This window comes from Sebastes umbrosus, chromosome 18 (assembly GCF_015220745.1).
Source record: "Sebastes umbrosus isolate fSebUmb1 chromosome 18, fSebUmb1.pri, whole genome shotgun sequence".
NCBI lineage: Eukaryota > Metazoa > Chordata > Actinopteri > Perciformes > Sebastidae > Sebastes > Sebastes umbrosus.
This window is the reverse complement of record NC_051286.1, coordinates 28,927,287-28,945,162: the sequence shown is the minus strand read 5'-3', so window position 1 is coordinate 28,945,162 and position 17,876 is coordinate 28,927,287. Positions and strand designations below refer to the sequence as shown.

The 17,876-nt window shown below is 43.0% G+C and overlaps 1 protein-coding gene across 1 annotated transcript in view; it reads right to left on the bottom strand.

Moving 5' to 3' along the window:
• mdn1 (midasin AAA ATPase 1) overlaps positions 1-17,876 on the bottom strand; it is a 127,696-nt gene that overhangs the window by 60,488 nt on the left and 49,332 nt on the right. The window contains exons 39-53 of the mRNA XM_037750648.1: positions 15,326-15,433; positions 15,023-15,211; positions 14,484-14,573; positions 14,132-14,395; positions 13,775-14,039; positions 12,512-12,671; positions 11,948-12,064; positions 11,648-11,856; positions 11,408-11,556; positions 10,089-10,288; positions 9,217-9,440; positions 8,796-8,909; positions 6,520-6,649; positions 6,036-6,142; positions 5,754-5,887 (exon numbers count right to left, since the gene is read on the bottom strand). Coding sequence (XP_037606576.1) covers positions 5,754-5,887; positions 6,036-6,142; positions 6,520-6,649; positions 8,796-8,909; positions 9,217-9,440; positions 10,089-10,288; positions 11,408-11,556; positions 11,648-11,856; positions 11,948-12,064; positions 12,512-12,671; positions 13,775-14,039; positions 14,132-14,395; positions 14,484-14,573; positions 15,023-15,211; positions 15,326-15,433 — 2,460 coding nt within the window. The remainder of the gene's footprint in view (positions 1-5,753; positions 5,888-6,035; positions 6,143-6,519; positions 6,650-8,795; positions 8,910-9,216; positions 9,441-10,088; positions 10,289-11,407; positions 11,557-11,647; positions 11,857-11,947; positions 12,065-12,511; positions 12,672-13,774; positions 14,040-14,131; positions 14,396-14,483; positions 14,574-15,022; positions 15,212-15,325; positions 15,434-17,876) is intronic.

Sequence of the window (17,876 nt, the reverse complement as noted above, 5' to 3'; positions counted from 1 at the left end):
GCAGTATTAACAGTAGTAGTAGCAGTAGCACTGTAGTTGTAGCAGTATTAACAGTAGTAGTAGTGCTGTAGTTGTAGCAGTATTAACAGTAGTAGTAGCAGTAGTACTGTAGTTGTAGCAGTATTAACAGTAGTAGTAGCAGTAGCACTGTAGTTGTAGCAGTATTAACAGTAGTAGTAGCAGTAGTACTGTAGTTGTAGCAGTATTAACAGTAGTAGTAGCAGTAGTACTGTAGTTGTAGCAGTATTAACAGTAGTGGTAGCAGTAGCACTGTAGTTGTAGCAGTATTAACAGTAGTAGTAGTACTGTAGTTGTAGCAGTATTAACAGTAGTAGCAGCAGTAGTACTGTAGTTGTAGCAGTATTAACAGTAGTAGTAGCAGTAGTACTGTAGTTGTAGCAGTATTAACAGTAGTAGTAGCAGTAGTACTGTAGTTGTAGCAGTATTAACAGTAGTAGTAGCAGTAGTACTGTAGTTGTAGCAGTATTAACAGTAGTAGTAGCAGTAGCACTGTAGTTGTAGCAGTTTTAACAGTAGTAGTAGCAGTAGTACTGTAGTTGTAGTAGTATTAACAGTAGTAGTAGCAGTAGCACTGTAGTTGTAGCAGTTTTAACAGTAGTAGTAGCAGTAGTACTGTAGTTGTAGCAGTATTAACAGTAGTAGTAGCAGTAGTACTGTAGTTGTAGCAGTATTAACAGTAGTAGTAGTACTGTAGTTGTAGCAGTATTAACAGTAGTGGTAGCAGTAGCACTGTAGTTGTAGCAGTATTAACAGTAGTAGTAGTACTGTAGTTGTAGCAGTATTAACAGTAGTAGTAGCAGTAGTACTGTAGTTGTAGCAGTATTAACAGTAGTAGTAGCAGTAGTACTGTAGTTGTAGCAGTATTAACAGTAGTAGTAGCAGTAGCACTGTAGTTGTAGCAGTATTAACAGTAGTAGTAGCAGTAGCACTGTAGTTGTAGCAGTATTAACAGTAGTAGCAGCAGTAGTACTGTAGTTGTAGCAGTATTAACAGTAGTAGCAGCAGTAGTAGCTGGCAGCTTGGGCTAATCACCCACCCTGCTGTCAAATAAATGATTACAGAAACTGAAACTATGGATACTTACCTCGAAAGTGACCTAAGCCTAACTGACGACCCTCAAATGGGACCCATGAACCCCTTGGGGCAAACTCAAAAGAGACCTCAAGGGGGGAAAAGTCTGCTGAAGCTTAAGTCAAGAACGAGAATTGGATGCTGGAATGTTAGAACATTATACCAGACAGGAAAACTGGCACAACTGGCCAAGGAAATGCAACGGTACAACATAAGCATTATCGGGGTGTGTGAAAGCCGATGGAACACCTTTGGAGAGGTAAGAACTGCCACTGGAGAGACCTTCCTCTACTCTGGCAACCCAAAGGAAGAAGACCCCCACACATACGGAGTAGGACTACTCCTATCAAAAGACGCAGCTAAAAGTCTCATAGAATGGGAACCAATATCAGAACGGATCATCACAGCCAGGTTTGCATCCAAAGGGCGCAATATCACATGCATTCAGTGCTACGCTCCAACCAACACTGCTGTGTTTGAAGTGAAAGAAACTTTTTACCAACAACTACAGGCAGTTTTTCAAAAGGCTCCCAAGAGAGACATTAAGATTGTGATGGGAGACATGAATGCCAAGATTGGAACGGATAACAACGACTGGAAGGGAACAATGGGGACAGAAGGTCTGGGGCAGATGAACGAGAACGGGCTTCTCTTTGCAAGCCTTTGTGCCCTCAACGAGTTGGTGATTGAAGGCAGTCTTTTCCCACACAAACAAACCCATAAAGCTACATGGATATCTCCGGACCACCGCACAGAGAACCAGATCGACCACATTGCAATAGACAGGAAATGGAGGAGAGTTCTCCTCGATGTCAGAGTCAAGAGGGGCGCCGATATAGACTCAGATCACCATCTTCTCGTGGGAGAACTCCGGATGAAGTTGGCAGTAAAACAGAAAGCTGGAAACAGGGTACAGAGAAGATTTGAGACAAGAAAACTAAAAGACATCAAGGCACGGCAAGAATGGGGAATTCTACTCCGAAACCGGTTCCAAACCCTAGCAGAGGGAGAAAACATAAATGACAACTGGGAAAGATGCAAGAAGGCTATCACTGACACATGTGAAACTGTCCTGGGGTACCGAGACCCCAAAAGAAAAGACTGGATTACTGATCCAACATGGAGGGAGATTGAAGCTAGGCGAGACATCAAACTGAAACTCAACAGAGAGACAGACCGCAATAAGAAGGAAGGCCTCCGACAAGACTACCAACAAAAGAACATAATCGTCAGAAAGAGCTGCAAGAGGGACAAAAAAGCACAAGCGGAGGAGCTCGCCAACAAAGCAGAGGCAGCAGCCAGGCAGAACAACGCAAGGGAATTGTACAAAATTACCCGACAGTTAGTTGGTAAGAACAAGAGCTTTAGCCGGCCTATCAGAGACAAACAGGAAAACCTTCTCACTAAAGACTCCCAACAACTAGAGCGCTGGAAGGAACACTTTGAGGAAGTCCTCAATAGACCTCCTCCAGACACCCCCCTGGACATTGAAGAAGCGAGACGAGACCTAAACATCAACTGTGAAAGGATATCAAAGGAAGAAATCAAAAGAGCCATCAAAAAACTGAAGCTCGGCAGAGCACCAGGAAAGGACAACATCCCCCCTGATGCACTGAAAGCAGACATCAGTGCCACCGCTGACATCCTCCACGGGCTTCTAAATGAGATCTGGGTAAAAGAGGAGGTACCCAATGACTGGAAACAAGGGCTAATTGTCACAATTCCCAAGAAAGGCAACCTCAGTGAATGCAAGAACTGGAGAGGCATCATGCTTCTCTCAGTCCCCAGCAAAATCCTCTGCCGAATCATCTTGGATAGAATGCAAGAACCACTGGACAAGATATTCAGGAAGGAACAAGCAGGTTTCCGGAAGAACAACTCCTGTACAGATCACATTGCATCACTCAGAATAATTGTCGAGCAGTGCATCGAATGGCAGTCATCACTGTTCATCAACTTTGTTGACTTTGAAAAAGCCTTCGACAGCCTAGACAGAAACATCCTGTGGAAGCTGCTCCGACATTACGGAATACCCATAAAACTGGTCAATCTCATTAAATGTATGTACAATGGATACACGGGCCAAGTCATTTCAAATGGAAAGCTATCAGACACCCTCCAAATAAAAACAGGAGTACGACAAGGCTGTCTTCTGTCTCCCCTGCTCTTTCTTGTTGCCATCGATTGGACTATGAAAAAGTCAGTGGATGGCCAAAGGACGGGGTTACAGTGGACTCCCTTCACACAATTGGAAGACCTCGATTTTGCAGATGACTTGGCACTGATCTCAGGAACACACACACAAATGCAACAGAAGACAAACAAATTACATGAACACAGCAAACAGCTAGGCCTCATGATCAACGTTGGAAAGACCAAGGTCATGAGGATCAACACTAAATCCCACCAAGGAATAAATATCAAGGAGCAACCCCTAGAAAATGTGGCAGAGTTTGTCTACCTGGGAAGCAACATCAGCACAGACGGAGGAGCAGATAAGGATGTGGAGCTACGCATCAGCAAAGCAAGACATGCCTTCAGAACACTCCGACCTGTATGGCTCTCTTCCCAGCTCTCCAAAAACACAAAAATCCGAATTTTCAACTCAAATGTAAAATCTGTCCTTCTCTATGGCTGTGAAACCTGGAAAACCACAAACACAATCACCAACAAACTGCAAGTGTTCATCAACAACTGCCTCCGATACATACTGAGGATATGGTGGCCCAGAAAAATTACAAATACAGACCTGTGGAAACAAACAAACCAGGAGCAAATCAACAAAGAAATCAAAAGGAGAAAGTGGAGATGGATCGGGCATACACTCAGAAAACAAGAAACAAACATAACAAGACAATCTCTGGACTACAACCCACAAGGAAAGAGGAAGCCTAGTACTGTAGTTGTAGCAGTATTAACAGTAGTAGTAGCAGTAGTACTGTAGTTGTAGCAGTATTAACAGTAGTAGTAGCAGTGGTACTGTAGTTGTAGCAGTAGTACTGTAGTTGAAGCAGTAGTACTGTAGTTGTAGCAGTATTTACAGTAGTAGTAGCAGTAGTAATGTAGTAGTAGCAGTAGTACTGTAGTTGTAGCAGTATTAACAGTAGCAATAGCAGTAGTACTGTAGTTGTAGCAGTATTAACAGTAGCAGTAGTACTGTAGTTGTAGCAGTATTTACAGTAGTAGAAGCAGTAGTACTGTAGTTGTAGCAGTATTTACAGTAGTAGTAGCAGTAGTAATGTAGTAGTAGCAGTAGTACTGTAGTTGTAGCAGTATTTACAGTAGTAGAAGCAGTAGTACTGTAGTTGTAGCAGTATTTACAGTAGTAGTAGCAGTAGTACTGTAGTTGTAGCAGTAGTACTGTAGTTGTAGCAGTATTTACAGTAGTAGAAGCAGTAGTACTGTAGTTGTAGCAGTATTTACAGTAGTAGTAGCAGTAGTACTGTAGTTGTAGCAGTATTAACAGTAGCAATAGCAGTAGTACTGTAGTTGTAGCAGTATTAACAGTAGCAGTAGCAGTAGTACTGTATTTGTAGCAGTATTAACAGTAGTAGTAGCACTAGTACTGTAGTTGTAGCAGTATTAACAGTAGTAGTAGCAGTAGTGCTGTAGTTGTAGCAGTATTAACAGTAGTAGTAGCAGTAGTGCTGTAGTTGTAGCAGTATTAACAGTAGTAGTAGCAGTAGTGCTGTAGTTGTAGCATTATTAACAGTAGTAGCAGCAGTAGTACTGTAGTTGTAGCAGTATTAACAGTAGTAGCAGCAGTAGTACTGTAGTTGTAGCAGTATTAACAGTAGTAGCAGCAGTAGTACTATAGTTGTAGCAGTAATAACAGTAGTAGTAGCAGTAGTACTGTAGTTGTATCAGTATTAACAGTAGTAGTAGCAGTAGTGCTGTAGCTGTAGCATTATTAACAGTAGTAGCAGCAGTAGTACTGTAGTTGTATCAGTATTAACAGTAGTAGCAGCAGTAGTACTGTAGTTGTATCAGTATTAACAGTAGTAGCAGCAGTAGTACTGTAGTTGTAGCAGTATTAACAGTAGTAGCAGCAGTAGTACTGTAGTTGTAGCATTATTAGCAGTAGCAGCAGCAGTAGTACTGTAGTTGTAGCAGTATTAACAGTTGTAGTAGCAGTAGTGCTGTAGTTGTAGCAGTATTAACAGTAGTAGCAGCAGTAGTACTGTAGTTGTAGCAGTATTAACAGTAGTAGTAGTAGCAGTAGTGCTGTAGTTGTAGCAGTATTAACAGTAGTAGGAGCAGTAGTACTGTAGTTGTAGCAGTATTAACAGTAGTAGTAGCAGTAGTACTGTAGTTGTAGCAGTATTAACAGTAGTAGCAGCAGTAGTACTGTAGTTGTAGCAGTATTAACAGTAGTAGCAGCAGTAGTGCTGTAGTTGTAGCAGTATTAACAGTAGTAGTAGCAGTAGTACTGTAGTTGTAGCAGTATTAACAGTAGCAGTAGTACTGTAGTTGTAGCAGTATTAACAGTAGTAGCAGCAGTAGTACTGTAGTTGTAGCAGTATTAACAGTAGTAGTAGCAGTAGTGCTGTAGTTGTAGCAGTATTAACAGTAGTAGTAGCAGCAGCAGAAGAAGTAGCCGTTCCAGGAAAAGTGACTTGTGGATGTAAAGTGACAGAGTAATCCAGCGAGTGAGTTCTGACCTCAAACATAATGTGGTCTGAGATGTAGGGCTGTCCACTCTGCACAGCCTGCAGGGTGAAGGAGTCCCAAAGATCAAAGAAGGTCCGCAGGTGCATCAGCACCGGGTGGGGCAGGTGACCAATATCCACCGTCCCTGTGACGGGAGGAGAACACACGTTACACTAACCCAGTCCCAGAGTTACAGACAATGCTGCATGCAGTGGAGATCAGTAGGTAGACGATCTATAGAATGATGGTATGATATGAGTAATGCTTCTATCAGGCCAGTTTGCTGTGCATACCTTTGCTGAAGGCTGTGGCTATCCTCAGGGCACAGTTCTGAGCAGACAGATTGATGGCACAGCTGCAGATGACAGACCTCTCCTCTCTGTCCATCATCAGAACAATCCTAACAAACACACAGACACCTTCAGAACACTTTGACCAACAGCTCTTTAGCTCTTACTTTATGGTTCATACATTTAATGCAACATGACATTGCATGGAAAAGAACAAATGTCAGAGTTTTTATCATTTCCAACCATTCAAGGACTCATCTCAAACATTTTAGAACAACAGTATGTATCCCACTTCTAATTATTAGTATTGTATTGTGTGTTGCACTTGATTTCTTAGCCCTCCACTTACACATGTACATATGTCAACTTGTTCTACCATAGCAGTCTTTAAAGACTTTTTCCTTGAGGAGTGTATGGGCGACGTGCCTCAGCCAAAATTCTGCACATGGCAAGCAGGATAAAGTTGGCAGGCGACCTCCTACCGTACCTGTTGGCTACTGTGTTCAGTGCCTCCAGAAACTCCATGTATCGTTCCTCGTCCTCAAAGCTACACTTGTTGGCTAAAATATCCAGGTACTGCTTGTTCCATCGCATGTCCACCAGAATCCTGTATTCATCTGGCAATGGAACAGACAGGGGTTAATACTCCATGACGATGGCAGCAGTGTGTGGTATCATACATGGGTGGATGACTGAATGGGCCTACTGGGCACAGGAACCAGGGCCCCCCCTGGCTGCGTACCAACCAAGAGGAGACTCAACATGACCACAAAGACTCAACATGACCACAAAGAAACATAAAACAACAAAGAAACATAAAACAACAAAGAAACATAAAACAAGAACAAAAAGAGGATAAACAACTAGAAAGTCTGTGAGTGTCTTGCTCCTATAGAAAGTTGACCCATGGTAGCAAAAGTCCGATGTCTGAGAGGTTTAGAATGTACTGGACTGAAATCAACATCAGCTTTATCATGAATAAATGAATTGTGGGAAACAATCCTGGATACAGCTCCTTTTTAGATTGTGCTGTGATGATAATGCTGTAATACAGGACAAAACAGGAGCACTCACCTAGGTATTCTCAACTAAAGTCATGATCTCCATATTGTGTACTGAATATTATCAACATAGCAGTCACAGCTGATTCACTACATGCCTTCACTTGCATTGAGCAACCTTAAAACTAGCATTGTTATGAGCAATGATTTACCTTGATAATCGTATTAATTTAGAATTCTCATTTTAATCCCAAATTTAGTATATTATATGTAAACATACACCGCTCAGCCATAACATTCAGACCACTGACAGGTGAAGTGAATAACATGGATTATCTGGTTACCATGGCACCTGGCAGTGGGGGGGATATATTAGACAGCTAGTGAACATTTTGAACTTTGAACTTTGTGTTGGAAGCAGAAAAAATGGGCCAGTGTAAGGATGTGAGTGACTTTGACAAGGGCCAGATAATGCTGTCTAGACGACCGGGTCAGAGCATCTCCAGAACCGCAGCTCTTGTGGGATGTTCCCGGTCTGCAGTGGTCAGGACCTACCAAAAGAGTCCCAAGGAAGGAGAACCGGTGAACCGGCGACAGGGTCAGACCCGAGGCTCATTGATGCACGTGGGGAGCGAAGGCTGGCCCGTGTTGTCTGATCCAATAGAAGAGCTACTGGAGCTCAAACTGCTGAACAAGTTAATGCTGGTTCTGATAGAAAGGTGTCAGAACACTCAGTGAGGAGCAGTTTGTTGCGTATGGGGCTGCGTAGCTGCAGACCAGTCAGGGTGCCCGTGCTGACATAATGTGATGGCTGATCGGTGTATTTTTATATTTTAAGGTTCTGCTCTCAATACTCTGAGGTCTATATTACGAAGCAGGATTTAGGGTTAGCGAGGTAACTTCAGGGTTAACCCTTCAGGGTTTTCCGTCTTACGAAGCTGGTTCACTTCTTGCCGGGGTAGATCACCATGGTAACTGATGCTGAACAGCTGACCTGCTACGGAGCAGGTTATGTTCCAGATAAGAGATCAACTCTATAAAGCACCGCCTACTGACCAATCAGAGTTTGGAGTGCAGATTGTATGATATTACACAAATATTTAGAAGTTACAGTCATAATCAGACTAAAACAACACAGTTGAAACTGACAGATGCAGGAAGGACAGCTGGATTTATGCAGTGGGTGTTTACCGCTTTGAATTATATTTTTATATTTTTTTTTTACATACACGCCACATTGTTGTTAAAGGGCGTAATGACGTGTAATCAATTCATCAATTACACTTCTAAAAGTTATTTATACATCACTGCCCTATCAAGACAACTATAGTTGACTTTTCAGGCCGTTAAATTAATAAGTCTGTTCATTTAGACATTCATACATCGGGAGGAATCAGTTTCAGCTGTTTCTATTAGTCTGATTATGTGTTTAAATTCTTGGTATTTGTCTAATATTATAGTTTGATCTTGGTCTGTAAAACATGTTGCTCTGATAACAGTAGATTGGTCCATGTTTCTGATTGGTCATGTGCTACAAACCCCTTCTATGTGAACACGCTCACAGCCAGACTGAGAAACCCTGGATTGATTTACTGAGTTGATAACAAGCGTCTTAGGACCGCTTAGTGTGATCTCTGTTGTTAGGGTTAGTTAAACCAGATAAGGAGAAGATACCCTGGGTGTGTTGAAGTGGCTTCGTAGTACAGGCCTCAGGTCAGGGATTACAGATGCAGTGTGAGAATAAGACAACCAAAGAGTTTACCTATGCTGTGAGGCTGGAGCAGCTCTGCTAGTGACTTGCCCTTGGCAGCAAGTTTGCCTCCAAACACAGCCTTCAGAGCCCTGTTTCCTGCCTCCACCTGGACCAGAGCCGGATCTGGAAGAGTCAAGATCCACACTGTTTCAGGATCCAAAGTACAGGATCGTACTGGACACTCCTGACTAAAGAAAACTCCCATTTTCATTTCTGTGATTACAGAACAAAGTGTAGAACACGTGGACAGATCACTGCAGTTACTGAAAGATCACTGGGCAGGGATGTCAATGGCTTCAATATTTGTCATTTTCCAAAACAAGCTATTCATGTGCACTGATAGTAGATTTCCTTGGCAAGAATTCAACATACACACCTGTACTGTTGTAAATGTAAAGTGTGGGGGTGCTGTGTGTGCAGAGTAACAAACCAGGGGCATATTTGTAGCTCTTCCCCAGATGTGAGAGCCAGCTGCTGCGGAGGATCCAGTCTCCATGAGAGGCTCTCTCTGTGAGCAGTCTCACCGCTGTGGGGATCAGCCTCAGAGTGTCTCCCTCCGCCAGATCCACCACTCCTCCAGAGAACATCAGGCCTTCATGGACGCCACTGCTCTGCAGCGCCCGCTGCAGGTCACTCAGACTCAGTGGGCGATTCCTGTGGACAACATTAACTGGTGGATTATTTATAGTTTAGTATTAAACTTCACCATTTTTTAACTACCATTAACTGACAGTTAAACTGCTTTCAGCGCTTACACGTCAACTGACAAGTCCACTGCTTTTATCTTTTAATCTCTTTAATTAGATTACATCGGCTTTAAGTAAATACACTTAAACTGACACATCAACTCCTTTCAATGCTTTCAGTTAGACTGACACTGCAAACCCTTTCAGGTCTCATGTATCTTTATGTACTTACACTTCAGCTGACATTGCAAGTAGCATCTTTCAGTTATAGACATTTACACACATCTTCGGCGGAGTTTATCCCCTACACTTCAACATCTCAACTCCTTTCAGTGTTTGCATTTTAACTCTTTTTAGTGCTTGAACCTGGACTTCAACTTCCCTCAGCACTTACACTCTTCAATTTTATTCAGCATTTACACTTATGCTGAAACTTCAACCCCTTTTAGGAGTTTCACTTAAACATCTTTTTCAGTAATTTTGTTTCAACTACCACTTTAGGTGCTTTCAGTATTTCAACTTCAGGTACATCTTTAATATCCTTCAACACCTTTTTCTATATTGGCTGAGTCCTTCCTGGTGTGTTGTACTTTTCTGCTGTTATTACCGTCCGTACCGTTTGCCCTGCAGACTGAGGGTGTTCAGGCAGAACGAGAGGACCTGTCCGTCTCGGAGGACAGCTGAGAAGCAGGAATCCTCCGTGGAGAGGAGGGCAGAGGGGAAGCCGTCAGGCCAGACTCCAGCACACAGCAGCCCACTGCCCCAGTCCTCCGTGTCCAGGATGGCCAAGTGCTGCTCTATCACCTGCTGGGCTTGCTGGAGGGAAAACAATGGACTGATGTTTATTCATCCTCTGGGGAGCATGACTGTGCTCACTAGATGTCTTTATGCTGGAGGACAGGAAAGGTCAAAACAGGAAATCTTTTGTAATTGTAATTGTAAAATTTACGATATGCAGATTCAACTTGATGTATTAATTGCCTCATCAGACCCTGATGACTGGTATGGTAGTAGCTAGGTACCCACACTGTACAGCAGACCCTGATGACTGGTATGGTAGCAGCTAGGTACCACACACTGTACAGCAGACCCTGAAGACCGGTATGGTAGTAGCGAAGAGATTAATTCTAAAAGAACGGAAGGCCACCAGAGCTCCTTGTTTTTCTAGATGGCTGAGGGAACTAGTTTCAGGGTTACAAACCTCGAGAGGCTTCGAAGCAACACACATGGTTCTCAAGAATAATTAAGAGTGTATTTGGGGCCCAATTATTAGACACCTTGACCCCCCCCCGACTGTTAGCTGAAGTCTCTACTGCGTGACATCCAGTTTGGCTATTCTTTTCTGTTCTTTCCCTAATATGAAATAGGCGGAAATGTGATCGTATCTTTGTCTGTCTAGTCTGGCTTTCTTGTGGTGGTTGTCTTTTTTATAATTATTCTTATCTTTATTTTTTTTTAACTATTTTTCATTATTTGTATTATTTTTCTTTATATCTGTTTTCTGTATGTGGGGTTGGTAAGTTTGTGAGTCTGTTGGTAGATGATGGCTTTAGATTTATAGAAACCGTGTCCAAAGTTACTGCTCAAATTGAAATTATTGAACAAAGAATTGAATATTTTTTGGGACTTTTATAATGAATAAAGTCAACATAATAAAAATGATTTTTAAAAATGGAATAAATTTAGATTTAAAATTTAAAAACACTAGGTACAACAGTTAAAGTTAACATCGTACAAACAGCTGGGTCATTAGAAACAGTCCTTCTGAGAGTTTTAAGAAGTGATTTAAGAGATGCTAAGGATTGCTTGATGCAGGGAGTCCCACTCCTGAAAGGCCCAACTCTGAATGTTGTGTTCACATTGTGCCTTTAACACATGATAGTGAGACAGAGACATATTAGAGCTGGGAAGCTGTTGATAAGGGAGTGGTGATACCTTCTGGCTGGCAGTGGTGCGTTGGCAGAGTGAGTAGGCCTCTCTACAAGCGTGCTGCAGGGCGCTGGGTAAATCTACACCTCGCTGCAGCTGGCAGGACAGCAGGGTGGCAGCATGGAGGAGGGAGGCCACTGACGAGGCAGGGGAATCTGAACGATGAATAACGAACGTTATATATCTTCATGAACTCTGCAGGCTGACTGACTGAAGATCTATCTGTTGTCATTATTCAGTGCTTACCCCAAATGGCAGATTTGATGCTTTTATGTATTTCAATCAGCAAATCACACACACAGTCCCCGGTCACCCCCGCAGTGTGAAGAAGGGTCTTCAGGTCCAGTGTGTCCCAGCAGACCCCTTCATGTTCCCCTGGGATGTAAACCTCCACTCCTCTGTTCCTCATGGCTCTGGAGAGCTCCCCGTGTGCTGGGTCCATGGTCAGGAACAACCTGCACAGCCCCACACATCAGTTGAGCAACCCACCACCTCTTTAATGACTTCAACAACAAGTCAACCAGCTCCTATCTACTAATGTTCTACCTGAAGTTAGGATGGGGGCTGATTTTGGGGGTCTTCCCGTCTATGACGCCTCGTTCGTTGATGGTGAGAGATCCACCGGGCTCCAGCAGAGCATTGAGGCGATCCAGGACGGAGGCACTAAGAACACATGATCAGTGCTATTTGGTACATACTTGATTTAAGTTGATCTCCTCAGATTTATTCTCTTATCACTTCTCATTTCAAAGTGTTTTGCTTTGTTGAAGCCAGTATTAAAATCAGATATTTTCCAAACATATCGACACATAATAGAAGACACATGACAGGTTAAGCCATCCAGACCAAGTCCACTATCAGACAAACAATCAAGGACAGTTTTACTATATTATGCAAACATTTCTGAGCAATGAGCATGTTCCCACAATTTAAGATATTTCATATCATTTCCCTGCACATAGTTCAACTATCTCTGCACACAGAGCAGCTCTTTGGCCCTGAAGTCTGATGATGTGTGTGCTCTTTGGTCCCTCTGTGAAACCCAGCCCAGTGATGTGGACATTAGTCAACAGGCACATAAATACACATAGAACACTGCGTTTTCCTCACCTGCAGAAGTTGACATTGTCCATGAGCAGCCAGTCACCAGCCTGCAGGGCCTGGACCAGCATGCCGTCCAACCACTCGAAGCCTCCGTTTGTCCAGCCGTCCTCAAGCTGAGCCAGACGCTCCTTCAGCAGCGTGAAGTCCATCTGCAGTTTTGACATGTCTGGAGGACAAACACGTTACAGAACTGGGAACACATTCTTATACTTACAAGACTAAATACAGCCGCAAGCGGCAACAATTTGCTCCAGGCCCATGCTCATGTTTGGAACTGGTGGCGCCACCTTTTGAGCGATTTAAGTAAGGGATAATGAACAGCGAGCCGGTCATTGTTGTTAAAGAATCCCTGACAGGGCGATGCTGCACACCGACGCCAAGCGGAGGGGTCTCTCATCACCCTGAAGGGGTCTAACTTTACAACAATGACCGGCTAGCTGTACATTATCCCGCTTATTATACGGCTACTTACTTAAGAAATCAATATTTTGACACAAAAAAACGGTCCGCCAGAGTCCAACATCAGAGCTGCGCCCATAGCAATGGTCTGTTATACATAGCAACGGCCTGTTATACATAGCAACGGCCTGTAATACATAGCAACGGCCTGTAATACAGAAATAACAGACCGCAGAACGCCATGATTGACCAATCCGAATTGAGTATTCAAAACAGCCGTGTAATAAATAAAAGGTTTACACATGTGGTTCAACATTGTTATGAACCATATCCTGGGAGTTTTGTAATGATTTGACAAACAAAGATTTGTGTTATGCCACGCCAGTGGCCCCTGGTGGTCGATTTGAATGAAACTAGCAGGGTATGTTCCAGGTACTCTTGTGGACATCTCCTGTAAGTATTGTGATGATTGGCCCAACGGTTGCTGACTTAACTCTGTTTATGTGCCATGCCCATTTGAAGTCATTGGCCAATATCTTGAAAAGTAAATACAAAGATATCAACTAGCTTTATGCAACATTTGATCATTTTGGTCCAATAATGATCCACAGAAAAGTGGTAGCAATCAGACCTACAGTTTAGGAGGAGATGAAAATTAAAAATGGCAGGAAATCTAGTCAGATGGACTTGTACAGTCCAGGAGGCTTTTTGTAGAGTGAATGAAGCTGGATGTCTGGTGTGAGTCGGACGTACGGCGTAGGAGTAATGACTGTTCAAAGTTCTAAAATGACCTTCGCGGTTGAACCCCTAATGAATAAAAATAAGAGCATTTTGACAGAGCTGTCCTATCAGACACTACTTGGCCATTACCAGTGAACACTTTGAGCTTGGTGTTGAGTTTCTGCAGAAGGAGGATGATGACCTCCAGCTTGTTCAGTGCCTCCGAGTTAATGGTCCCCCCGGTTCTCTGCAGTCCTTCCTCCTTCAGCCAGTGGCAGAACAGACCCCACGTCTGCAGCAGGAACTCCGTGTCCTGGATGCCGACATCCAGCGACATCAGGCCGCGCCTTATTACCATGGCAACTATGTAGTCCACGCTCTCCAGCACTTGTTGCCACGGCCGCATGATATCAACCTAGAATGAAGAGAAGGGTGCAGAGTGATGCAGTCAGACGTTTCCAGACAATGAAAGAGGCTTGATAAAGCCGACCCTGAGCTCTTGGTTACCTGTTCGAAGCCTCCCAGCAGCTCGGTGGTGTCCATGGCGCTGTTCATGGCCATGACCCTGAGGCGGTGTCCCGTCAACAGAGCCAGCAGTCTGGCCAGGCTGGTCTTTCCGCTGGCCGTGGGGCCAACCAGTATGGTCATCCAGCTCATCTCCACACATTTCATCAGGGACTCCAGGGGCCGCAGCGCCTGGTGTGTGATGGACAGTGGGGGGTCCAGGTCCACAGGGGCTCCGCCGCTTCGCTGCAGGACGGAGAAGCCCACCTGCAGTCCATAGGAGAAGATATCCTTACTTTGTCCGTACAATTTAAAACATTTGCTTGTGATAAACCAGGAAGAGGTCTTGTTGTACCTGCAGGTTGAGTGGAGTGATGTGGAACTGTCTGGAGCCACCGTAAGGCTCAGAGTCCTCCCCAAACACCTTCCTGAACACGGCCAGAACCTGTGTGGGACAGGAGGGGCTTCACAGACTCAGCAGTGGACAAAGGCTTTCCAAACGGGTCAGTAACAACACAAAGCCAAGGCAAAAGTGAGCATGGCTCACATCCTCCGCTCACTGCTTGACCCCTACTAAAGTAGGACCAAAGGTTTGGCCCTTTAGGAACTAATGGAATTAGTCTATTGGGCACAATGTAGCTTGTTATTAGCTCACCTCCAGATTTAGGGACTGTGGATTTAGTGCTGCTAGCTGCTTTCATTAGAGAAGAGTTGGGCTTGATTTTTCTACTGTACTCTTGCTAGTTGCTCTAGATTATTGACCCTAGCTTTAAGTACAAGAGACATCAATCCTTTGAATAGGATTTCTTGAAAACACAATAAAACCGATCTAATTCATGGATAAACTGATAATCAAGACTCTCAAGTACAAGCAAAGCTGGTGAAACAGCGTACCTGAGCCTTGTCAGCCTCCGCTCTCATCCGGTCAGCATACACCAAGACTACATGCTGGCCTGGGTTGAAGAATCCTGGGGACTGGTCAGCCTGCATCAACTGACACCAGCGGAACATGTCACGCAGGTTGAACTCCCAGGGACTGCCTCTCTGACCCCAACGCCGCTCCACGCACACCTCCTGGACGAGCTGTTGGAAACAGAACGGTGTCTTTAGGAGTCTTTTAAAGATGTGAAACTCTGCCTGATGGTAGACCAGAGCAGAGTCCGTCTCTCACTCAGCAGTCACACAAGAGAAACTCACCTTGTTACTGAACTCCACCATCTTGGCAATGATTTCCTTATCGATGCTGGTAAACATGGAGTCCCCGATGAACTCCATGTCTTTGCTCGTGAGTTGGTCCACAAATACCTGAGAACACGGGGGGGGGGGGGGGGGGGGGGGGGGGGGAAGAGTCACATTTCATGAAACTGATTGCTTTGTTCACTGATGAGATTCTGACAGAGTCAGGAAGGGGCGATATATGGACATGACCTCCATCATTTTTACATTTTCGACTTATCGTACGATATATGGACATGACCTCCATCATATTTTTACGTTATCGACTTATCGTACGATATATGGACATGACCTCCATCATTTTTACATTATCGACTTATCGTACGATATATGGACACGACCTCCATCATTTTTACATTATCGACTTATCGTACGATATATGGACATGACCTCCATCATTTTTACGTTATCGACTTATCGTACGATATATGGAAATGACCTCCATCATTTTTATGCTATCGACTTATCGTACGATATATGGACATGACCTCCATCATTTTTACGTTATCGACTTATCGTACGATATATGGACATGACCTCAATCATTTTTACGTTATCGACTTATCGTACAATATATGGACACGACCTCCATCATTTTTACGTTATCGACTTATCGTACGATATATGGACAAGACCTCCATCATTTTTACGTTATCGACTTATCGTACGATATATGGACATGACCTCCATCATTTTTACGCTATCGACTTATCGTACGTTATATGGACATGACCATCATTTTTACGTTATCGACTTATCGTACGATATATGGACATGACCTCCATCATTTTCACATTATCGACTTATCGTACGATATATGGACATGACCTCCATCATTTTTACGTTATCGACTTATCGTACGATATATGGACATGACCTCCATCATTTTTACGTTATCGACTTATCGTACGATATATGGACATGACCTCCATCATTTTTACGTTATCGACTTATCGTACGATATATGGAAAAGACCTCCATCATTTTTATGCTATCGACTTATCGTACGATATATGGACATGACCTCCATCATTTTTACGTTATCGACTTATCGTACGATATATGGACATGACCTCCATAATTTTTAAGTTATCGACTTATCGTACGATATATGGACATGACCTCCATCATTTTTACATTATCGACTTATCGTACGATATATGGACATGACCTCAATCATTTTTACGCTATCGACTTATCGTACGATATATGGACATTACCTCCATCATTTTTACGTTATCGACTTATCGTACGATATATGGACATGACCTCAATCATTTTTACGTTATCGACTTATCGTACAATATATGGACACGACCTCCATCATTTTTACGTTATCGACTTATTGTACGATATATGGACAAGACCTCCATCATTTTTACGTTATTGACTTATCGTACGATATATGGACATGACCTCCATCATTTTTACGCTATCGACTTATCGTACGATATATGGACATGACCATCATTTTTACGTTATCGACTTATCGTACGATATATGGACATGACCTCCATCATTTTTACATTATCGACTTATCGTACGATATATGGACATGACCTCCATCATTTTTACGTTATCGACTTATCGTACGATATATGGACATGACCTCCATCATTTTTACATTATCGACTTATCGTACGATATATGGACATGACCTCCATCATTTTTACTCTATCGACTTATCGTACGTTATATGGACATGACCATCATTTTTACGTTATCGACTTATCGTACGATATATGGACATGACCTCCATCATTTTTACGCTATCGACTTATCGTACGTTATATGGACATGACCATCATTTTTACGTTATCGACTTATCGTACGATATATGGACATGACCTCCATCATTTTTACATTATCGACTTATCGTACGATATATGGACATGACCTCCATCATTTTTACGTTATCGACTTATCGTACGATATATGGACATGACCTCCATCATTTTTACGTTATCGACTTATCGTACGATATATGGACAGGACCTCCATAATTTTTACGTTATCGACTTATCGTACGATATATGGAGACGACCTCCATCATTTTTAAGTTATCGACTTATCGTACGATATATGGACATGACCTCCATCATTTTTACGCTATTGACTTATCGTACGTTATATGGACATGACCATCATTTTTACGTTATCGACTTATCGTACGATATATGGACATGACCTCCATCATTTTTACATTATCGACTTATCGTACGATATATGGACATGACCTCCATCATTTTTACGTTATCGACTTATCGTACGATATATGGACATGACCTCCATCATTTTTACGTTATCGACTTATCGTACGATATATGGACAGGACCTCCATAATTTTTACGTTATCGACTTATTGTACGATATATGGACACGACCTCCATCATTTTTAAGTTATCGACTTATCGTACGATATATGGACACGACCTCCATCATTTTTACGCTATCGACTTATCGTACGATATATGGACAAGACCTCCATCATTTTTACGTTATCGACTTATCG